Genomic DNA, 19219 nt, shown 5'->3' on the forward strand with positions numbered 1-19219 from the left:
CTGAAATGTCACTCCAGGGTCTGTAGTCTCTGAGCTCCTCTGCCAAAGCACCAGCGCTGAGAGAGGAGGAACTTCACCACAGTTAGGTTGGCCAGGATGAACAACACTGACAAGTCCCGTGAGGTCTCTATGATCCCTGAGCGGTCAAACCTTATTTCAGTCTCTACAGCCATTCGGTCAGGATGGGTCTGAATCTTGGTTGACCTTGAGGAGAAGCTGCTCATCTTTTGGGCAATAATGCCCTGAAGAGTCCATCTGCGTGCTGGGGAGCAGAAGGGACTTCTGCGCATACCACACTTTGAAGAATGAGCTCAAGCTATGAGTTTCCTTCCAGGGTACAGAAGTGATGTTTGTGTCTCTGCAGTGATGGCTAATATAGGACTCCTGAGTTATGAATTTGAAGGAAGGAAAATTATAGCACATTTTATGCTAAGGAAGGAATAATAAAATGGTTTCTGCATACTTCTCACTGTGGCCATGTTTACAAGCAAGAAGACACTGTGCTTTCAGATCCCACAGATACCTCTCCATCTCATTTTAATAGGGTTATAAATTAATGCAAAACAGACACGTTCATGTATCCAGATCATGTCATCCAAGAATTACATTACAACATGGGTGGAGAGTTGGCAGTGCTCACCCAATTTTGACATTCTTGAGCCCTGTGGGTGAGAGTGAGTGTTTATAGGAGCTTATAGAAACTTCTATGACATCCTTAGTTTAAAAAAAAAAACTAAACTAAACTTACTGTGTGAACGCAAAGGACATTTTATGACCAAAGCTGGAAATCATTCTTTAATACTGAGGAGAGTATCTTTTGTAAGACTCTGTGTGTTTTTTTATTAAACTATAAATTTAACCAATTTTATGAGCGACATCAAGGTATTAAATTCTTTTCAGATCGTTCCCGTTGCATAAGTCACCAACTGTTTACAGTATTCTGAGTTATTCAGTGGTATAAATTTACAGACAATTTATTTTATTTTATTTTTGATACGGAGTTTTGCTCTTGTTGCCCAGGCTGGAGTTCAATGGTGCGATCTCAGCTCACCACAACCTCCGCCTCCCAGGTTCAAGCAATACTCCTCCCAAGTAGCTGGGTTTACAGGCATGTGCCACCACACCCGGCTAATTTTGTATTTTTAGTAGAGACGGGGTTTCTCCATGTTGGTCAGGCTGGTCTCGAACTCCCGACCTCAGGTGATACGCCTGCCTCGGCCTCCCAAAATGCTGGGATTACAGGCATGAGCCACCACGCCTGGCCTTTACAGACAATTTTTAATAGGATCTTGTGGTTGAAACAGAACTTCATAGTTATCTGGCCCAAGCTACCCACAAGTGCCCAAGTCCTCTCTACTGACCACCACAAGTGCCTTCTGGGTGCTGGGTCAGGATAAACAGTTTCTGCCTCAGCTCTCCTGGGGCTGATCCCTAAGTGACAGCAACTGCTTCTCCTTTAGTGACCACTCATTTCTTTCTTCTTTTTTTTTTTTTCTTTAGAGACAGGGTCTCTCTCCGTCACCCAGGCTGGAATACAGTGGTGTGATCATAGCTCACTATAGCCTCAAACTCCTGGGCTTAAGCAATCCTCCCACCTTAGCCTCCTGAGTAGCTGGGACCACAGGCACATGCCACCACACCCAGCTAATTATTTTATTTTATTTTTTATTTTTGTAGAGACAGGGTCTCACTATGTGGCCAAGGCTGTTCTTGAACTTCTGGGCTCAGCCCCACAAAGTGCTGGGATTATAGACGTGACCCATCATACCCAGCCCACTCATTTTTTTTACTCCGGCTAGAAAGCACCTCTAGCTTGAGAAAAAAAACTGGCTTCCATGCAGTTGTCCTGGTTCTAGCTTCTGGGATCATTCTCAACCACAGGGTCTCAGCAGATGGCATACTGGGCCCATGTATCTAGGGAGGGCTTGCGTCATGTACACATGACATGTGCTGGGGGAGGACATAAATTTCAGGATCCTTAATGAAGAAAGAGTGGAGGGGGTGCAGCTTTACAACTCTATGCCCTTCACACATTCTGAGATTCCTCACCTCCCGACCCCAGGATCACAGCATCTGTGCCACTATTGCTGGTGACAGTGTCACATCTTTCAGCAATACTGGGACTAAACTAATACCTAAGCCTTTCTTCCCTGAGGCTAGTCTTCAGAGACTCAAAGACAACTATTATGCCCTGTCTCTACCTCTCCTATTTTCTAGACCAAAAAGCCCAGGCCATTAGCCATTCCCCTAGGGTCCTGGCTCCAGGGCCCTTCACTGGTGGATCTCCTCAGGCATCATTCAGGTTACTCACTGTCCCTCTCAGAGTCTGGCACTGGAAGTGAGACACAGAACTCCAGTGTGATCTATAGAACGAGGAAAGCAAAACTATCACCTCTTTTTGTTTTTGTTTTGCTTTGTTTTTTAAGAACGCAGGACTTCTAAATCTAATCAGTAGGACCTCATCATTTTATGTGGGTTATTTTGTATGTCACTGGTTTTGTGAGTAAAGACCTGCACCATACATCAAAGTTATCAGACTGAGGCTGAATGAAATCCACAAGTCCACCCTAAAGACAGCTGTCCTGGGAATGTGGGCAATGTCCCACTTGCCCACTGCTATAGCTTATAGCACCTTACACTCACCTCTTCCTAAAGATTATTTTTGAGTAAAAGCATGACCATGTTGTGCATTTAGGCAAGCAAACCTTTCTAGCTTAGGTGAATGAGAGGGAGCGGCCAAAGTATAAAACAAAATAGTAAGTTCATAAAAATTACAGTGCACAATAGGCTCAGATAAAATATTGTTGAACAGGAATTCCCTGTATGTGACATGTTCTCTTTCCTAATAATTTTCAGAGTTATTTCAAACTTTTTACTCAAGTTTTTTCAGCCTCCAATTAAAGGTGCTGAGCTGCACCAGTCCCTGTGACCCCCAGCTCCAACCTTCTTCACTACAATTTTGGGGGTACTAGCACATGCCAGGTACAGTACTCAATTATAAATATATGATTTGTGTATATCGTGTGTGTGTAAAACACTTCATTTTCCCCATGGAAAAATTTATCCCTCACCACCACCCTATAAAGTAGAGTTTGTTACCTCCATTTTACAGATGAAACAATAAGGTTCCAAGAAGATGTTGCATAATATTCTATAGATGAAATAATTAGGAAATCAGGCCGAGTGAGGTGGCTCACGCCTGTAATCCCAGCACTTTGGGAGGCCAAGGTAGGCGGATCATGAGGTCAGGAGTTCAAGACCATCCTGGCTAACACAGCGAAACCCCATCTCTACTAAAAATACAAAAAATTAGCCAGGCATGATGGCAGGCACCTGTAGTCCCAGCTACTCAGGAGGCTGAGGCAGGAGAATCTCGTGTACGTGGGAGGCAGAGGTTGCAGTGAGCCGAGATCTTGCCACTGCACTCCAGCCTGGGCAGCAGAGTGAGACTCCGTCTAAAAAATAAATAAATAAAAAATAATAGGAAATCAGATGATTTGACCCAATGTGTCTGTCTCTAAAGGCTGAATATAATATTGCTTTCCCCACATATATCATAGTGCTGCTGTCACAGGTTGAGTTAGCTGGCTCTGATTTTAAATAGCTACCATTTGCTGAACATATTGTTACCACCCAGCCAAAGTGATATTGTTTGGAAAAAAACATTTACAAGTTCAAGGCCATGTTCAAGTTGTACTTTTTGGCTTCAGGTCTAATATACCACAGCACATCCCCTCATCCCTGCACACTTGGAGGGCAGGAGGGTGTCTTAGTCAGTGTGGCTTCCTTCCAAGTCCCGAGCACAGTGCTGTGATGTAGTCAGGACTCAATCTTGATAAACACTGGTGTAATTAACAGGTTTCAGGTCCACCAAAGCAGCACATGCTATGCTGATCATTGCAGAAGAATCCCAAACATAATGCACCCCATTTTCCAGACACAAGTGATTGGGAGAAATAACAAACTTATGTTGCGACTCATGGGGAGAGGTTACAAATTGATGCCAAAATCTAGTCTCACACCTGCTTTCTTTTTTGCTACCCCCCAGTAAGTGAAAATGGTGACCACCTAAGCACATGGATGAGATGTGAGCACAGTTATAGCAGAGAAGTTTCTCCGCTCCAGAATTATCCACAGCAACTTGACTGAGCCCCACTACACACAGAGAAATCATCAACCTGACTTAAGAGTTTTCGAGATGTCAACTTCAGGCTGATCAGCAGATGGGATGTGAAAAATACTACCCTATTCTATCATTTGCTGTTGCTTGCTGAACTGTGAAGAACTGCATGAACTATATTTAAGCTGCTTTCTATACCATTGCCAATCACCTTTTTGGAGTTGGAAGTGCTATTTTCCTATGGACTTTTGCATTATTTCATTGTGCATGCATCCAGTGATTATACATAAGCAACATACATAATCTGCTTATATAATTTTAAAAATCCATCCACGCAAATGGTAAATTAAGTATAAATTCTTTTGCAAAATTATAGTTCATGTCATTGAAAGTTTAAATTGGTTTCATTTAAAGATCAATATACTAGGTCTGCCTATACTTTATAGAAAACTAGCTTCTATAAAGATTTTTTCACTGTTTACTAGTGAAATGAGAAAAGCAAAGCTATTTATAAAAGGCCTTATGTCGTGTACATACATCGTCTTTGAAATATTTGTGATCTAGTTTATTGCTTGTAAAAGAGAAATTATGTAATTTATTTAGTAAATACTACTGTAAACTATAGTTTTGTGAGAGAAATAAAATATTTTGTTCTCAATTGTGGTGGTACATTAATTCCAGTGATTTATGGTCTCTACATTTCTTTTATTAAAAATAACCCAAATACTCCTCATTTGAGATATTCAGAAATCCTAAATAAACTGAATTTCGTGATGGATAAAAATGGAAAAAACTTCAATAGCAGCTTCTGCTCAACTCATCCAAAAGACTTTCCCAAATGTCCTGGTATATTAGTCAGCTTTCACTATGTTATGCTATGGTAACAATCCCAAAATCATAGGAGCTTTCACTAACATAGTTTTACGTCTCCCTCACATGTGGCGACCAGCTGCAGCTCTGCTCCAAGAGTCTTCTTCACTCTGGGGTCCAAAGCAGCCCCTATGTGGGACAGGCAACTTTCATGGCAGTAGAAAAAGAGCAATGGTGGAACCAATGAGAGCTCACAAAGCTTCTGTCTCAGTGCAGCTGACAGCATTTCTACTTGCATTCCATCCACCAACGTGAGTGACATTGACAGGTCTGGAGTCAAAGGTGTGGGATGTACACTTCTCAGATGGGAATGGACTCAGCAATGAATATTTTAATCAATTAATACAGTTTACACCACCTGGTAAGTGACCCTAGCAACAGAGACATAAGAGGCTGAGAGAAAAATCATTAGAAAGCAAAATGATCATGGCTGCAGAAAGATATTCCTGATGAGTAAGATGCTCAGTGTTAAATGCTTCAAGTTAAAACAAGCTGATTCTTGTAAGCAAGCATGCTGTAAACTTTTGTAAATGTAGCCCAGAGCCATAGTTACTCAGCATAAGTAGCAGTTTCACCTTCAGAGTCAGTGCTGGAAAGCTAGGATGTCTTACATCCTAGGTTAGGATGTCAACAGGGAATTCTGCAGAAGTAGATGATTGAGGATTCTCTGCCTCTCTCTCTCTAGTATTTATATGTGCTACCACTCTCCTTTACTACATGGGTTTTCATAGGTGAATCCCACTCTTCCCCCCTCCCATTTGTAAATCTACCCATTTAAGCAGGGTTCTTAGCCTAGGACCCACTGATTTCTAGAAGAGTCATAGATAAATGTTAATAGGGCCATGAAATCATACACACAAGTTGGGTATGCTTTTGTGTATATGGGGTGTTTTTTTTTTTCATGAAGAGAAAGACTATACTTTTTATCAAATTCACAGTGACCTGGACCCAAGAAATGTTAAGAACCTTTATTTTAAGACCTAACTCAAAAGCCATTTCAATACCATAAGGCTGTGATCCTCAAAACTGTATCCCCACTTGAATCACCCGTGGCCTGCCTGTGTTGTCTCACCTGTCTCAAAAAACCTCAACATTTTCAACCATTTTTTAATGACTAAGGTATAACTTACATATGCTAGAGTGCACAGCTATGAACTGTATAGTCCAGTGAATTTTTACATATGTGTAGACCCATGTGCCCAGCACCTAAAGCGCATATAAAACATTTGCAGCTAACCTGCTGGCTCTTTTTTTTCTTTTTTTGAGACAGAGTCTCTGTCACCCAGGCTGGAGTGCAGTGGTGCAGTCTCAGCTCACTGCAACCTCTGCATCCCGGGTTTAAGCAATTCCCCTGCCTCAGCCTCCCAAGTAGGTGGGATTACAGGCACCTGCCACCATGCCTGGCTAATTTTTTGTGTTTTTAGTAGAGACAGGGTTTCACCATGTTGGCCAGGCTGGTCTTGAACTCCTGACCTCATAATCCGCCCGCCTCGGCCTCCCAAAGTGCTGTGATTACAGGCGTGAGCCACCATGCCCAGCCACCTGCTGGCTCTTTCATGTCCCCTCTCCACCAATGCCATCCTCAAAGGTAACTATTATGACTTCCAGCATCATAGATGAGTTTTGCCAGTTCTTTTTAAACAAAACTTTATTGGTAATAGTTGGTTTTTTGTTTTGTTTTATTGAGACAGAGTCTCATTCTGTCACCCAGGCTGGAGTGCAGTGATGCGATCTCGGCTCACTGCAACCTCTGCCTCCCAGGTTCAAGCGATTCTCCTGCCTCAGCCTCCCAAGTAGCTGGGATTACAGGCGCATGCCACTACGCCCAACTATTTTTGTATTTTTTAGTAGAGACGAGGTTTTGCCATGTTAGCCAGGCTGTTCTCAAACTCCTGACATCAAGTGATCAGCTTGCCTTGGCCTCCCAAAGTGCTAGGATTACAGCACCCGGCCTTATTGGTAATAGTTTTGACATATGTTTACAACAGCACACTGTTCAAGAGGAAATCTCATCCTTTCACAGCAAGCAGGTCAAATCACCCTGAGCCTACCTGGGGCCCCACCCCAGGCCTGAGAGCTCCTCCTGGGATGGGGAGAAGTGATGAGAGGGGGAAATATGAAGATGAATGAGGTGGCTTGCCAGCGGCTCCTCACTTTTCTATTAAGAAAGAAAACAGGCCAGGGGCGGTGGCTCACACCTGTAATCCCAGCACTTTGGGAGGCCAAGGCAGGTGGATCACCTGAGGTCAGGAGTTCAAGGCCAGCCTGGCCAACGTGGCAAAACCTCATCTCTACTAAAAATACAATAATTAGCCAGGGGTCGTAGTGGGCTTCCTGGATTTGTTAAAATGGATCTGGGGAATGGGGAGACACGGGAAGGTGGGAAGGTGGGAAGGGTGGGAGGGGTGGAAGTAGAGGAAGGAGGAACGGGGACACTGGTGGAACTTAAGTAAGATTTTTTTTTTTTAATTTTTTATTCTAGCAAACAGCCCACTGAACATGGCACTAAACCTCTCTCCTTCCCAGGCAGTATTACTCCGAAGGACAGGTGTGCTTTTCACTCATCCTCTCTTAGTAAGTGGTGCCTGTTAGGGGCTGGAGTTAAGTTTGAGCCCCTCTTTCCACACCCTGTCCCTGGATACACCAGCAAGACCTGGCCTGAATAGAGCTGACAAACTCATTTAAAACACGCAGAAGTGAACTGGGGCAAGGGGGACCCTGTGGGAGGAGGAAGAGAGAAGCATAGAGGGGCCAGGAAGGCATAGGGGGTGAGGGAGCAGCTGGTGTTTCTGTTCCTCCAAATATCTGGGCTTCCTGCTCCCTCAACCCTGGAGGGTGGGGTGAGGGTGAAATTAGATACAAGGAACTCTGGGGCCCTCTGGCTGTTCAGTCCAACCCTCCCATCCCCCAACCCACCAAAAAGAAAAAGAAAAGGAAAGAAAACCCACAGGGGCACAAGCACACCCCTAAAACTCAGAAAACTCCTTGGCACACTTCTCATTGATGGAGATCCGGAGCTCTTCCTCCTCGTAGTCGTCAAAGTTACTGGCATCCCCAGGGCCTGTGTACTTCGGGATGAAGGGGGCTTCCACCTTCTTCTCATAGATGGCGATCCAGCTGGTTGTGGCGAACCACTTGTGGTTCTTGATGTCGCCAACCCCGTTCCTGAGGTTTCCGAAGCGCTTGGTGAGGTCCACCTGGAGCAGGCTCCGCAGCAGATCCTTGAGGTCAGAGCTGAGTTTGGAGGGAAACCGCACCCTCCCAGAGACGATCTTCTCGTAGATCTGGATGGGTTCGTCGGCGTAGAAGGGTGGGAAGCCCACAGTCATCTCATAGATGAGCACCCCTAGGGCCCACCAGTCCACGGCCTTGTTGTAGCCTTTGCTCAGGATGATCTCGGGGGCCAGGTACTGTGGGGTCCCGCACAAGGTCCAAGTACGGCCCTTCACGCGCTTGGCGAAACCGAAGTCCGTCACCCGCAGGTAGCCCTGCTGGTCGATGAGGAGATTCTCGGGCTTCAGGTCGCGGTGGATGAGGTCAAGCGAGTGTAGGTACTGGAAGGCCAGGACGACCTGGGCGGCATAGAAACAGGCATGGGGCTCGCTGAAACTTCCGACGCGCCGTAGGTGGGAGAACATCTCCCCACCCGGCACGTACTCCATCACCAGGTACAGGTAGGAGTTGTCCTTAAAGGAGAACTGGAGCTTGACGAGGAACGGAAAGTCGATCGCCTGCAGGATGCGCTTCTCGTTCAGTGTGTGCTCGACCTGCTTCAGCTTCACCAGCTTCTGCTTGTGAAGGATCTTCATGGCGTAGTGGCCGCCGGTCTCCCGGTGCCTCACCAGCATCACCCGCCCGAAGGAGCCGGTGCCCAGCGTCCTGAGCCGTTCAAACTGATCGGAGCTGGCGGTGTTTTGAGCGGGGTTTCCCCATCTGTAGAGGAAATCTCCTCTGGCTTTGACTAGGAACTCCGTCGCGCTCTTCTCCTGCTCGGTGTCCTTCTTGGCGGGGGCGTTGCCCATGGCAGTGGTGGCGGCCGGGGCGGGGGTCTGGCGGCGGCGGCAGCGGTGGAGGTGGCGCCCCCTGGGGCTGGCTGCGGCGCCGCGACCCCCGCTGGGCCTCCGCTTATATTCCCAGCTACATGGGAGGCTGAGATGGGAAGATTTCTTGAGCCTGGGAGGTCAGTGAGCCAAGATCACGCCGCTGCCCTCAACAATATGGATAAATCCAAAAGGCATTATGCAAGTGAGAGAAGCCAACTCTAAAGGGGACTTACTGTATGAATCCATTTCTATGACATTCTAGAAAAGGCAAAACTATAGTGTGAGAGAACAGATCAGTGATTGCCAGGGCTTGGGGTTAGGGGACGGTTGGACTATGAAGGGACAGCCTGAGGGAATGTGGGAAGTGATGGGACATGTTTGTATTCTGATTGTGCTGGTGGTTACAATGTGTTGGGTGGTGGTCTACATTTGTTTTAAAACTCATAGAACTGGCCGGGCGCAGTGGCTAAAGCCTGTAATCCCAACACTTTGGGAGGCCGAGGAGGGCGGATCACAAGGTCAGGAGTTCGAAACCAGCCTGACCAACATAGTGAAACCTCGTCTCTACTAAAAATACAAAAAATTAGCCAGGCGTGGTGGCGCATGCCTGTAATCCCAGCTACTCAGGAGGCTGAGGCAGGAGAATTGCTTGAATCTGGGAGGCAGAGGTTGCAGTGAGCAGAAATCGTGCCACTGCACTCCAGCCTGGGCAATAAGAGTGAAACTCCATCTCAAAAAAAACAAAAACAAAAACAAACAAAAAAAACCTCATAGAACTGTATACTTCCCCCCAAAATTCAGTTTTACTGCATGTAATGTTTTATTTTAACACATACATATGACTTCCTTTCTTCTGTTTGCTTTGGGTTTAATTGCTTTTATTTCCTAAGGTGGGAACTAAGGTCATTGATTTGAAATCTTTCTTCTATTACAATCACTTAGTGCTATAAATTTCCTCCTAAGTATTATTTTTGCAGCATCCCACAAATTTTGGTATGTTGTATTTTCCTTTTCATTCAGCTCAAAATATTTTCTAAGCTCTCTTTTCATCTTCTTTGACCGATAAGCTATTTAAAAGTATATTATTTCATTTCCAAATACTTGGGGATTTTTCAAGAATTTTCCTATTGATTTCTGATTTAATTCCATTGTTAGAAAGCATACTCTGTGTGACCTAAAATGTTTTACACTTCTTGGGGCTCATTTTATGGCCCAGAATATGATCTATCTTGGTAGATGGCCCACATGCACTTGAGAAGATGTATATTCTGGTGTATTCTGCTGTTTGGGGATACAGTGTTCTACAAATGTCACTTAGGTCAAGTTGGCTAGTAGTAGTGTTCAGGTCTTCTATATTCTTATTGACTTTCTGTTTACTTGTTCTATCAATTATTAAAAACATGCCATAGGAGTTTATGAGAAGTCAAAGTACATAGATGATGGGCCTTCCATCACTCCCCCAGGCCACCATGTCAGCCCCACACACCCTCCAGAAGACAGCCAGCACTCAGCCATCACAGGGTGGGTTCTGAGCTGCTCTCCCCAGTCAATTCTGTACAAAGATTCTGTCCTACATCATAAACACTCAGCTACAGGAATATCCATTTATCCTCCTATTTTCTCTCCATCTTGCCCTTTAAGTTTGACAGCTAATTCTGCCTACCCACCCTGGCTATATCGCCTGTACCTAGTGCAAGTAAACAACACCCTTTCACCCAGCCCTGCAGGCTGAAACCATGCAAATTGGAGAGGAATTCCTGATTACTTGACTCCAAGTAGAAGGTTTCTATTGTGACTGTGAATTCTTGCCACTCAGTTCAGCAGATGTTGGTCAAGCAGGTGTCTATCGTGTGCAAGGCCTGGTTCCGAGTTTACGGTTTAATCTGGCCAGGACTTGGGTACCGAGTTTACGGTTTAATCTGGCCAGGACTTGGGTACTGACTGTATATTCAGAGACGGTCAGGTTAGAGAGGAAGAGGAGGAAAGGAGAAAAATCTACTGTTGATCATCTGAACTTCCACAAAAGGGAAACCCACATTCCCTCAACAAGAACATAGCAGGGGGGTCAATTGCCCCTTGTGCTTTGGGTCAAGGCAAATCCCTGGCAGATGGAAATTCCACGACTCCCCCATAATCTCAGTGATTTCCTCTTCATTTTCATCACAGTAGGTCTGCTAAAATTCTGCCCATTTCTGACTTACCTCCAGATTATTCAGTAGAAATTTATACACAAAGAGCAATTAGTGTGAAGCCATTCTCTTGGACCCATGCCTTAGAAGTGGGACAGTTTAGAAGCAGCCTGTGCCATTCCATGACAAATTCTTGTGGCATTAATCTCTGAAGTTCAATTAGGAAGACACAGGGGTCTAGAGGGAACATATGCTGCACGCTAGAAATGTCCCCATGCTTCGTTTACAGGTCAGAACATCAAGTATTTATCCCAGAACAAGCTGCAGAATAATTACATTTGTTATTTCTCTCCACTTTCCATTCTGCTTTTCTCCATGGCCTTCGGGAGCAAGGGAGTCCTTAGCATGCCAAGGAAACAGGGATCCTTTTGCATTCAGATAAACCGTTTCAGAAGGAAAAGATTTGTGTAGCAAGATACAATGCCTCTGCATGATCTGCTTGGAGCTTGCCTAGGGGGCCAAATGAAGAGGTGAAAGCCAACTCTGTTTTCCTGTATGCCCAATGAAAGGCAATCAAGACCATTCTTCTCCCAAAAAACTGCTCACTGGCAGTCATGCCAGCTGATTCTCCTCTTTACTGTTTATATAGCAGTTTCCAAATGGCTAATTGCATAAGGCTTGGATCATTCAATTCTAACTTCCTCTCTATCTCCAAAATATTGATGGGAGCAAAGAAAAGAACAAACTCGACCAGGATTCAAACAAGAAATAAACTACAAATCTCTATCACTCAGGGAATTATTTACATAACACTGCATGTTCTGGTCCAGAAATACTTATCATACCTGGATTTTGACAAGCCAGCTTCTATTAATAGTTTGTTTTCTCCTTATTAGCAGAACAGTGTAAAAGAACACTTTTGAACACAAAGTTTCTATGTCAGATTTATGATCCATAAAATGTTGATTTAAAAATTGGCATGGCCTTTGTTATATGAAAGATGAAAAATTATGGGAGTCAGGAAGTTCAGAAATAACTTAATGACAATAATTTATAAAGTACTACATTTATTTAAAGTTTGGGCAATCATTCATCCCTTGGTACCATTAATTTTGCCATAATTTTTTTTTCTTTTTTTTTGAGACCGAGTTTTGCTCTTGTTACCCGGGCTGGAACGCAATGGCATGATATCGGCTCACCGCAACCTCCAGCTCCCGGGTTCAAGCAATTCTCCTGCCTCAGCCTCCCGAGTAGCTGGGATTACAGGCATGTGCCACCATGCCCAGCTAATTTTGTATTTTTAGTAGAGACGGGGTTTCTCCATGTTGGCCAGGCTGGTCTCGAACTCGCAACCTCAGGTGATCCGCCTGCCTCGGCCTCCCAAAGTGCTGGGATTATAGACGTGAGCCACTGTGCCCGGTTGCCATAATATTTATAGAAGTGGCTTGACACACATGATAATGAGCACTGTAATGTTGTTGGGACCTGAAAAGAAAGTAGTCCTAGAAATAGGCCCACCTTGCTTACCTAAAAATATTTCTTCTGACATATAAGAACTGCCAAAAGTGATTACCCCTAGGGAATAGCACTAGGAACTTAGAGAAGCATAAATTAAAGGAAGGAAAATTTTTACTTCTCACTTTATAAGCTTCTGAACTGCTGAAATTAATTTTGAGCATGAATTACTTTACTTATTAAAATAAAAATGAGGTAAAACATTGGTTTCTCACAAATGCATTTACTTATATTTTATGTGTCACTTTTATATATTGTTTAAATCCACAAAAGGGAGACAATTTTTATAAAATTATTTTCCCCATATTTTGCAGTTCTCCTTCTTTTCCTGGCAATAGCACACTGTTTTATCTTTGAGGGATTACTTCTATCCCATTTCATCTAATTCTGTTGGGTTCCCAATCTAACCCACTCACCTGAGTCAAAGTCAGGGTTGGCCACAGGACCCAAGATAGATCAATCAGTTTCCCTCTCTCAGGAATTGAATCTTGAGCAGAGACACAAGGGGACTTGAGGCATTTGTAAAGGAGCCATCCAAATACAGCATCTTAGAAGGCTGTCCATGTTTCTACAGCTGTTGGCCAATAAGTTCCTTGCCTTCTGTCCTGAGCCCTGGTTTTTCAGTTCTTCTTTTATGTGTCTTTCCACATAAAGGAAGCAAAGCTTTTTTTTTAAGCAAAGCAAATGGGACAAGGCAGCGGTGGGGAAGAGAAAGAAAGAAACAAATTTATTGAAGACAATAATGAATTCAGGATTGAACACATTGAGTTCATAGGTCCTTAAGACATTCAGGTAGAGATGTCTAATTAGCCATTGGAAATTTGGGATTGAACTTAGTAGATAAGCATTGGCAGCACAGATTTAAGAGGTATGAGAGTGTTAGCCAAGGAATGTGAGCCGAGAGAGAACAGAGTCAAGGAGGGGGATTGTGGGAAACTCCACTATCTGAGGATGGGGGTAGGAATGTCAGGCACTGCTATTTGCCCACCATGGCTGTGTCTTGTAAGGCCTGCCGTACTCAGTTCTTCTGAGACCTTGAAGAGAATTTCTTGCGCACATCTACACAAGAAGTGGGCATTGTCACATGGTTGCAATGTGACTGCACATGTATAATGCCTAGTAATTATCACGCAACATACAGACAATACAGCCAAGTGGCTGAATGGGAAACTGTACCCAGGACAAGATGTTAGATACAGATAATATGGACTGTGACAGGAGCTTCGGCACTCATGTGAAGTATAATGGCATATGAGTTTCTTAGTGACCTCTTCTGCTATCACTGTAACAACCCACATTTCATGATGAAGAGTTGAGGCCCTCAAGAGAAACAGAACAGGAGAGCGCTTGATGATTTCCTCTGAAATCTCGTCTGCAGCACTTACCATCTGTGATACAGCACACCTGCCAATTAACAGAAGGCCCAGGTGAAACATAACAGTCACAACATCCTTCTACCAAAATATGCCCTATAAATCAGAGCTCACAAACCGACGCACATCAAAAGCAGTGGTTCTTAATTTTAACTGCACATTGAAATCACCTGAGACATTAAAAAAAAAAAAGAATACGGGGTTGGGCATGGTGGCTCACGCCTGTATTCCCAACACTTTGGGAGGCCGAGGCAGGGAGCTCACTTGAGGTCAGGAGTTCGAGACCAGCCTGGCCAACATGGTGAAACCCCATCTCTACTAAAAATACACAAGTTAGCTGGGTGTGGTGGCAGGTGCCTGTAATCCCAGCTACTTAGGAGGCTGAGACAGGAGAATCGCTTGAACCCAGGAGCCGGAGGTTGCAGTGATCCAAGATTGCACCACCGCACTCCAACCTGGGTGACAGAGCAAGACTCAATCTAAAAAAAAAAAATACTGATGACTGAATCTGCCTCCAGAGATTGACTTAACTGCCCAGGCATGTGACTTGAACATTGGGACTTTTAAAAGCTCCCCAGGTGATTCTAATGCACAGCCGAGTTTTAGAACCACTGGATGAGCCCATGAACACATTTTGTTTAACCCAATATAGTGGCCTAAACAGAATATTTTAAATTTTAATAATTATTTTCTCAATGTAAAGAGCAGTCAGTTTCATATATCCCAGATCATCCAGATTTCAGTCTCCTGTTGTAATATTTGTGCACAGTAGGCCTGCATTTCCACAGGACACCATTCAGCTATGCTGAGTTGCGATTGCATCTTATGTAAGCATTTTGTCTGCACTTCACAGCCCTTCCTGCCCTCCTAACTATCACCACTGCACAGAGTTAATGACAGTTGCTGCTTATCATCCTGTTGGCTCTGTGGGGTTTTTGTTTTTTTTTTTCCACATTAGCCTTAAAAGTAAAATAGTGCTTATGCCATGTCTCCAGCAGAGCAAGAAAGAAAAAGCAGCCCAGGAAGGCTAAGTGTTCCATAGGGCCTGCCACTCATTTCTGGCACCTGGCTGGCCCCCGCAGCATTTGGGTGCATGCCCTTGATTTAAATCGATTAATGTTTTCCCAGAAGGAGCCCCAAAATGCTTTATAGCCTATAGAACAATGAGCTGAGAAGTGAGAGGTCCCAATTCAATTATCTTAATAATTAGATAGCTCTTGAAGACAAAAGAAAGCTACACAAATACAGCAAGGAAAAGGGGGCATCCAGTGACCAGTTCCATAATTCAGGAAATGCAGGAGGTTTGAAGAGTTTGTATGCATTATAAGGGACAAAGAGGGCTGGAGCTGAACCTGAACTGTGAGGGACAGAAATGCCTAACCTGGAGTTAAAAAGAACAAGAAGATTGCAACCCTAGGGGTAAACTGCAGACCTTTCAGAACTGCAGAACCCCAAGAGCTAGGGCCCAATACAGCCAAGCTTGAGTCTATTTGAGAATCTCCCTTTTTCAGCCTCTCCAACACTGTACTAGATGAGGACATCTGGCCTCTGGGTCTGTACATACTGTCCCCTCTGCTATGCTCTTTCCTCCTTGCCGTCTTTCACCTGGCCAACTCCTCATCTCTCTCATCTCAGAAACTCATGCTGTCACCACCCCCACCAAGTCAAGACCAGACCACTCTCATATGCTCCTGTAGTATCCTATAATTACCCCATCATAGCACTTACGTGACTTTGTAAATACTTTTACGTTATCATCTCTCTCCTGCGCAAGACTGTGAGCTCCATAACATGTTGATTATCAATCTTTGTTACCACTGTATCAGCAACCACAGTGCCTGGAATTATGGACGCTCAATAAACAATGATGGATGGATGCCAGGCGCGGTGGCTCATGCCTGTAATCCTGGCACTTTGGGAGGCCGAGGCGGGCGGATCATGAGGTCAAGAGATCGAGACCATCCTGGCCAACACGGTGAAACCCCATCGCTACTAAAAATACAAAAATTAGCCGGGCATGGTGGTGCACGCCTATAGTCCCAGCTACTGCGGAGGCTAAGGCAGGAGAATTGCTTGAATCCGGGAGGTGGAGGTTGCAGTGAGCCGAGATTGCGCCACTGCACTCCAGCCTGGTAACAGAGCGAGACTCCGTCTCTCAACAACAACAACAACAAATGATGGATGGATATGTAAACCAAAATTAAAATTCAAAGCCCCCCAACTGACTAAATGGACCCCCCTCTTGGCCAAGGGGAGTACAACCCTGAAAAACTAATTCAGGCCACTCCACGAAGGGGTAGTGGTCAGACATGCCTCATTAGACCCTCTCCCTTTTGGAGTTTGTAACCGCCCAGTGGGTTCACCTTGCCCAATGCCTAGACAGGGCCGATTTATCAAGACCGGGGAATCGCAATAGAGAAAGAGTAATTCACACAGAGCCAGCTGTATGGGAAACTAGAGTTTTATTAGTACTCAAATCAGTCTCCCTAAGAATCGGGGATCAGAGTATTTAAGGATAATTTGGTGGGTACAGGCCAGTGAGTCGGGAGTGCTGATTGGTCAGGTCGGAGATGAAATCATAGGGAATCAAAGGTGTCCTCTTGTGCTGAGTCAGTTCCTGCTAGGGAGGCCATAAGATCAGATGAGCCAGTTGATTGGTCTGGGTGGTGCCAGCTGATCTACTGAGTGCAGGGTCTGCAAAATATCTCAAGCACTGATCTTAGATTTTACAATAGTGATGTTATCCCCAGGAGCAATTTGGAGAGGTTCAGAATCTGGCCGCCTTCAGTTGCATGACTCCTAAACCATAATTTCTAATCTTGTGGCTAATTTGTTAATTCTGTAAAGGCAGTCTAGTCCCCAGGCAGGAAGGGGATTTGTTTTGGGAAAGTGCTATTAACATCCTTGTTTCAAAGTTAAACTATAAACTAAGTTCCTCCCAAAGTTAATTCGGCCTACGCCCAGGAATGAACAACGACAGCTTGGAGGTTAGAAGCAAGGTGGAGTTGGTTAGGTCAAATCTCTTTCATTGTAATAATTTTCTCAGTTATAATTTTGCAATGGCGGTTTCAAGTTCAGGCACAACTGACCAGCATTCACATTAAAACAAGTCTTAAGACTGATAAAACAGATTCTTTGTAACAATAAGATACCAAATTCCAACCTGAGTCTAGTATAACATCACATGACAGATAAAGAAGGAAATTAAAAATATTTTACTCCAGAATATGTTTCCTTGCTATATTTTGAAATGGCCCTGCAAAGCTTTCTTTTGTGGGGGTTGAATTTACATCTGTAAAAAATCTCTCCTTTTTTTTTTTTTGAGATGGAGTCTCACTTTGTCACCCAGGCTGGAGTGCAGTGGCGCCATCTCGGCTCACTGCAACCTCCGCCTCCCAGGTTGAAGTGATTCTCCTGCCTCAGCCTCCCGAGTAGCTGGGACTACAGGTGCATGCCACCACGCCCAGCTAATTTTTGTGGGGTTTTTTTGTATTTTTAGTAGAGGCGGGGTTTCACCCTGCTAGCCAGGATGGTCTTGATATCCTGACCTCGTGATCCACCTGCTTCGGCCTCCCAAAGTGCTGGGATCACAGGCGTGAGCCACTGCCCCCGGCTCAAAAATCTCTTTTAATAAGTGGATCTTTCCTTTTCTAGGCCCTCCAAACTCCTGAAGAGATTAACTGAGAGTCTAACACCTTTTAAAGATCTGCATAGGAAATATTTGCATCTATAATCTCTAAGCTACCTATGAGACTTGATCTATATAATAAGAACCTTGGTCTCCACAAACCATTATCTTAACCCAGACACTCCTTTCTATTGCTTCCAGGTCTTCAGATAATAACTTAACTCTCAACCAATTGCCAATCAGGAAATTGTTGAATCCACCTAGGACCTGCAAGCACCCTCTGCCCTTCAAGCTGTCACTCCTTCTGGACCAAACCAATGTATACCTCACATGTATACATGTATTGATTGATGTCTTAATGTCTCCCTAAAATATATAAAACCAAGCTGTGGCCGGGGGCGGTGGCTAACGCCTGTAATCCCAGCACTTTAGGAGGCCGAGGTGGGTGGATCACAAGTTCAGGAGATCGACACCATCCTGGCTAACATGGTGAAACCCCGTTTCTACGAAAAATACAAAAAAAAAAAAAAAAAACTTAGCCAGGCGTGGTGGAGGTCCACTCCCAGCTACTCAGGAGGCTGAGGCAGGAGAATGGCGTGAACCCGGGAGGCAGAGCTTGCAGTGAGCCAGTAAGCCGAGATGGCGCCACTACACTCCAGCCTGGGCAAGAGCAAGACTCTGTCTCAAAAAAAAGCTGTAACCCAACCACCTTGGGCATATATTCTCAGGACCTTTTGAGACTGTGCCTTGGGGCCATGTTCACTCATATTTGGCTCAGAATAAAACTCTTTAAATATTTTATAGAGTTTGGCTTTTTTCCTTGACAGGTTGATGAGTAAGTGGGTGGAAGAACAGAGTGGGTGAACAGAGCAAACATGATAAATGGAAGAAAGGACCTGAGATTAAGGAACTAGAGATTGTAATCAGAAAGCAGGATCCTATAGTTGAAGATATCTGAGAAAGAACAATTTAAAATGGCAATAAAGTCCAAAGTACAGATATGAATATCAGCTGGGGTCCAGCCTCACAAACAAAACCTAGGTCTGGCAATTCACAGAGATAATCTAATGCAGGGAATTTGTTGCAAAGGTGATAGAAGGACTGAAAGAGCTACCAGGGAGGATTAGACAAACTCAAAATTAAGAAATGCAGAAAAGTTGCATTTACCATGACTACGCAGAGGAACAGAAGGAAAAAGGTGTTAACACAGCCCCGGAGCAGAGACTGAAACCACAGTGGTCTGTCTAGCAAGAGGTGGAGCCACGGAGGAAACCCAATCACTGCTGGAGATGGTGCCTGAAGGGAATGACGGAGGGGAGAAAAGGAGGGCAGAAATACCTGCCTCTTCTCTGCCACCCACCTGCCAATCTCCCACAGGCGCCTCTCGTTGGCTGAACCTCTCTTGAAACAAACTGGCAAAGGAGTTTAGGAAACGTAATTTGCACGGATCAGGTTTCCTTGAAAGAAACAGATGAGGAGCAGAGAACGGATGTAACATCAAATAGGAAAACAAGCAACCCAAGATGAGAATGGCTTGCTGA

At 44.5% G+C, this 19219-nt stretch overlaps 2 protein-coding genes and 1 long non-coding RNA gene across 5 annotated transcripts in view; 1 reads left to right on the forward strand and 2 right to left on the reverse strand.

Moving 5' to 3' along the window:
- The window catches only part of PIP5K1B (phosphatidylinositol-4-phosphate 5-kinase type 1 beta), a 310275-nt gene extending 305497 nt beyond the window's left edge, over positions 1-4778 (forward strand). For all 3 annotated transcript variants that reach the window (XM_054520016.2, XM_063714238.1, XM_054520013.2), the window contains one exon: positions 4049-4778. In XM_054520016.2, the coding sequence (XP_054375991.1) occupies positions 4049-4051 (3 nt within the window). In that variant the 3' untranslated portion in view covers positions 4052-4778. The remainder of the gene's footprint in view (positions 1-4048) is intronic.
- Positions 1-19219, reverse strand: part of LOC134759776 (uncharacterized) — a 68400-nt gene that overhangs the window by 33548 nt on the left and 15633 nt on the right. The window lies entirely within an intron of this gene.
- Positions 5408-9085, reverse strand: PRKACG (protein kinase cAMP-activated catalytic subunit gamma). The gene has a single exon (XM_003777385.5). It carries the CDS (start codon positions 9010-9012, stop codon positions 7957-7959), a length of 1056 nt encoding a protein of 351 aa, XP_003777433.1. The 5' UTR covers positions 9013-9085; the 3' UTR covers positions 5408-7956.

The sequence above is a fragment of the Pongo abelii genome, chromosome 13, assembly GCF_028885655.2.
Source record: "Pongo abelii isolate AG06213 chromosome 13, NHGRI_mPonAbe1-v2.0_pri, whole genome shotgun sequence".
NCBI classification, from domain to species: domain Eukaryota; kingdom Metazoa; phylum Chordata; class Mammalia; order Primates; family Hominidae; genus Pongo; species Pongo abelii.

What these genes read in the sequence shown, in the direction of transcription:
- PRKACG (XM_003777385.5), bottom strand. Translation starts at nt 9,012, where the DNA reads ATGGGCAACGCCCCCGCCAAGAAGGACACCGAGCAGGAGAAGAGCGCG.